This window comes from Corvus kubaryi, unplaced genomic scaffold (genome assembly GCF_017639235.1).
Source record: "Corvus kubaryi isolate FWS band 111438036 unplaced genomic scaffold, C.kubaryi_AGA036_p1.0 37335, whole genome shotgun sequence".
NCBI lineage: Eukaryota > Metazoa > Chordata > Aves > Passeriformes > Corvidae > Corvus > Corvus kubaryi.
This window is the reverse complement of record NW_024581109.1, coordinates 13405-17028: the sequence shown is the minus strand read 5'-3', so window position 1 is coordinate 17028 and position 3624 is coordinate 13405. Positions and strand designations below refer to the sequence as shown.

At 65.2% G+C, this 3624-nt stretch overlaps 1 protein-coding gene across 1 annotated transcript in view; it reads right to left on the bottom strand.

Annotated features, from left to right (window-relative positions):
• LOC121666049 (calmodulin-binding transcription activator 2-like) overlaps positions 1-3277 on the bottom strand; it is an 8335-nt gene extending 5058 nt beyond the window's left edge. Inside the window, 9 exon segments of the mRNA XM_042031080.1 lie at positions 8-368; positions 370-428; positions 888-1028; positions 1479-1668; positions 1746-1817; positions 2339-2474; positions 2555-2622; positions 2971-3071; positions 3146-3277. Coding sequence (XP_041887014.1) covers positions 8-368; positions 370-428; positions 888-1028; positions 1479-1668; positions 1746-1817; positions 2339-2474; positions 2555-2622; positions 2971-3071; positions 3146-3176 — 1159 coding nt within the window. The 5' untranslated portion in view covers positions 3177-3277.
• Positions 3278-3624: the final 347 nt, after the last annotated feature.

The following is a 3624-nucleotide window of genomic DNA, read 5'->3' as shown; positions in this document are numbered from 1 at the left end:
GGGGGGGGAGCGCCGGGGGGGGCCTCGGCCTCGCAGCCATAGGTCTGCCCGCGGCGGGGGCTGTTGAGGAAGCAGTCGGGGTCAAAGGCAGCCGGGGGGGGCGGCGCAGTGGGACAGGTTCCCTCGGGGGTCACCAGGTGCTGGCTGGGCGTCAGGCCCAGGGGTTGCTCGGGCCCCCCCGGCGCCGCCCCCCCACCCAAACTGGCCACCACCAACAGCGGCAGCCCCCTCGCGGGGGGCAACGAGGGGGCTCGGGGCCCTTCGGGGGGTGCCGTGCCTCCCCCCAGGCCCGGGGAGGGCTGGGTGGTGTCAGGGGAGGAGGGGGCGGGTTTGGGGGCGTCCCCTGGTGCGCCCCCCCCCCCCCCCCCCCTCCACTTTGGGGGAGATGATGCGGTGTTTGGTGCTGCCGCACTTGTGGCCGGGAGCGCCTGCGGGGTACAAGGGAGGGGAGGGTTAGCAGGGGACAGGGAAGGTTTCGGGGGAGATTTTAGGGTCCCAAGGGGAGTCCTGAGGGGAATTTGGGAAGGTCCCAAAGAGATTCGGGGTGTTCCAAGGGTGTTCAGGGTGATCCAGAGGAATGTGGGGTTGTCCCAAGGAGTTTGGGGCAGTTCTACAGGGGTCCAAGGGACAGTTTGGGGTCCCAGGGGCTGCTCTCAGGGCCCCGAGGGGTTCTGGGGGTTCCCAAAGGGGTTCAGGGCATCGCAGTGGCTTTCGGGGATCCCAGGGAGCGTTGAAGAGCACCCCAGGAAGGGCTGGGAAGGTCCCAGGGAGATGGGAGTCCCAGTGGAGTCCCCCGGGTTTTGGGGGTCCCATTGAGCTGGAGGAGCCCCAGGAAGTCCCGGTGGGTTCGCCAGGGGTTTTGGGGGTCCCGGGGGGTCCTGTCTCACCCAGCCCCCCGGCGCAGAGGCAGGCATGAGTGCGGGGGGGCGGCCGGGCCTGGTGCCGTTCCAGGATGTGCTGCACCAGCTGCTCCAGGGACAGCCCGGGGGGAGCCCCCCCATTCCCGCAGCCCCACTTCACCCCGTGGACTGCGGGAGAGGGGGGGAAAATCCCTCAGGAAGGGCATTGTGCAGTGCACTCCCTATCCAGCCCCCCTAAAAAGAGCCACACACACCCTCCCTCCCACTTCATCCTGCAGGAAAGCAAGGGCAAAACTGCTCAAGAACAAGGTTTGGGGCGTCCTCCCCAATCCCCCTAAAATGGCCTCACACTGCCCCAGTCCTACTTCATCCCACAGGAAAGGGAAGGCAAAACCCCACAAGGAAAGAGGTTTTGGGGGCATCCTTCCCCTCCCCAGCCCCTTCATCCTTTAGACCGTGAGAAAAGGGAGAACAAATCTGTCAAAAAAGGGGATTTGGGCTGTCTCTCCTTCCCTCCCAAAATGCCACACCCCCTCCCCCGTTCCCACGCCCCCGTTTCTCCCCACAAACCGTGGGTAAAACCCCTCTGGAAAAGGTTCTGGGGCAGCCCCCACTCACACATGGGGCGCAGCTGGGCCACCAGCTCCTCCTGGGACCACTTGAGCCACTCGCGGGGGTCGGCGGTGGCAGCGCAGATCGGGGGGGCCGCGGCGCACAGTGGGGGGCTGCAGAGCTGGGGGGCGCAGGGGCGGCCGCACTCCTCCATGGCCGGCACGTTCAGGTAGTGAACCAGGACGATGTCGGGGTTCTGGGGGGCACACAGAGGAGTTCAGGGTTGGGGCCAGGGCCCTGGTGGCTCGGGGGTGTCCCGGTGCACCCCGTTACCTGCAGCAGCCAGTAGCAGCGGCGGTGGAAGGTGGGGACGATGGAGGAGTGGACGTAGCAGCCATAGAGGCACTGGGGGGACAGCACGGATTGGAGGATCCTGCCACCTCAAAGAGAACCCTAAAGCAGCCTTTGGGAGGGTCCCCACATCCTGTGGGGGCCTCATATCCAAGTATGGGGGACCCCAGACTTCCAGCTGCCTGGCTGGAAGAGTCTGACACCCTCAAATTGCCCCCCTAGGGATCCCCATCACTCCCAAACCACCCACTGGGGCTCCTGACATCCCCAAACCACCCACTAGGGAGCTCCCAGCATCCCTAGACTTGCAGCTGGGGATCCTGGACCACCTAAACCACCCACAGGGGGTCCCTGGCACACCAAAACTGTCCCTTGAGGGGACTCAGCACCCCCTGAGCCCCCTCTTGGATGTCCTGACACCCTCAAGCCCCTCCCTGTGCATTCCCAGCCACCCCCTCCCAGCTCCCCATACCTGAACCAGGAGCAGTTTTACAGAATGGGGTTCTTTTTTTGGGGCACCAGGTGCTTCTTTTGGGGAGGGGAGGGCTCTGTTTTGGGGCCCCCCCGCCTCCTACCTCCACCCCCTGCACCTTCAGCTTCATGTGGTCCTCGCGTGTCGTCTTCCCATCCTTGCGTTTTTTCCAGCAATACCCGTCCTTGCGGTACTTGACCTTCTTCCGGTTGTACAGGATCACTGACCCATTCTGCGGCCTGGACACGAGGTCAGGGGGGCCCCCTGGGAGCCCCCAGGGCACCCCCAGGCCCCCAGGGCATCCCAAGGGCCCTCCCACCTGGTTTTTGGGGAGCACGAGAGCCACTCGTCATGTTTCTCGAAGGTGATGAGGTACGAGGCGATTTCCTGCGGGGAGAGGTGGCCCATTTGCGTCCCCTGTGTCCCCTGTCCCCCGCCCGCCATGTCACTGCATTGTCCCACCCCTGCTGTCACACCGTCCCGCTGCCTCGATGTCGCCTGTTCCGCCGTATTCCTACCCCTGTCCCCGTGTCCCCCCATCCCACCCCCCCTCCCGTGTCCCTTTAATGCGCCTTCCCTGCGTCCCCACATCGCCTCCCACATCTCCAAGTACCTCCTCTACATCCCGTGTTGCTTCCACGCGCCATTCCTGTGTCCACACATGCCCTCCCGCGTGTCCTCCATGTCCCCACATCCCCTCCTCTGAGCCCCCAACGCCCCCTTGTGACCCCCCACCTCGTTGGTGTTCCAGCGCAGCTGCTCCTTGGGCAGGACGGGACATTTGGGCAAACATTCCACCAGCTTCCGGGGCAGGAAAACCTTCAGGTGGCTCCTCTCTGCCGGGGGGAGGGCTCAATGTCCCCACCGGGTGTCCCCCCCGGTCCCCCCTTGTGTGTCCCCCTCCCCTTACCAGAGACCTCGGGGGGGTCCTTGCTGCTCATCTCGGGGCACACACGGGGCCCTCAGGGCTCCCCTTGGGGGGCACAGGAAGGGCTGGAACCTGCAGGGGCCCCCCAAAAATGGGTGATGGGGTGGAGGAACAACGAGATGACATCGCGGGGGACACGGGACCAGGGACCCCGTCACCATCCTCAGCACCCTGCTCTGTTACAACCAGTACCTCGGCCGTACATCCCCCCCAACTCCGCCCCGTTGCCCCCCACATCAGTACCCTATATCCTCCTGCATCCCTGCTCTATAACCCCACACACTCCTCCCCACAACCCTGAACTGTACCCCCAGCTCTGCCCCACTGCACTCCCCATCTCTATCCCCCCCCACCTCATTGCACCCCGCACCTCTGCCCCATCGCACCCCACATGTCTATCCTACATCCCTCCCACCGCGCCCCACAGCAGCCCCACACACCGCCCCAGTGACACCCCCCCA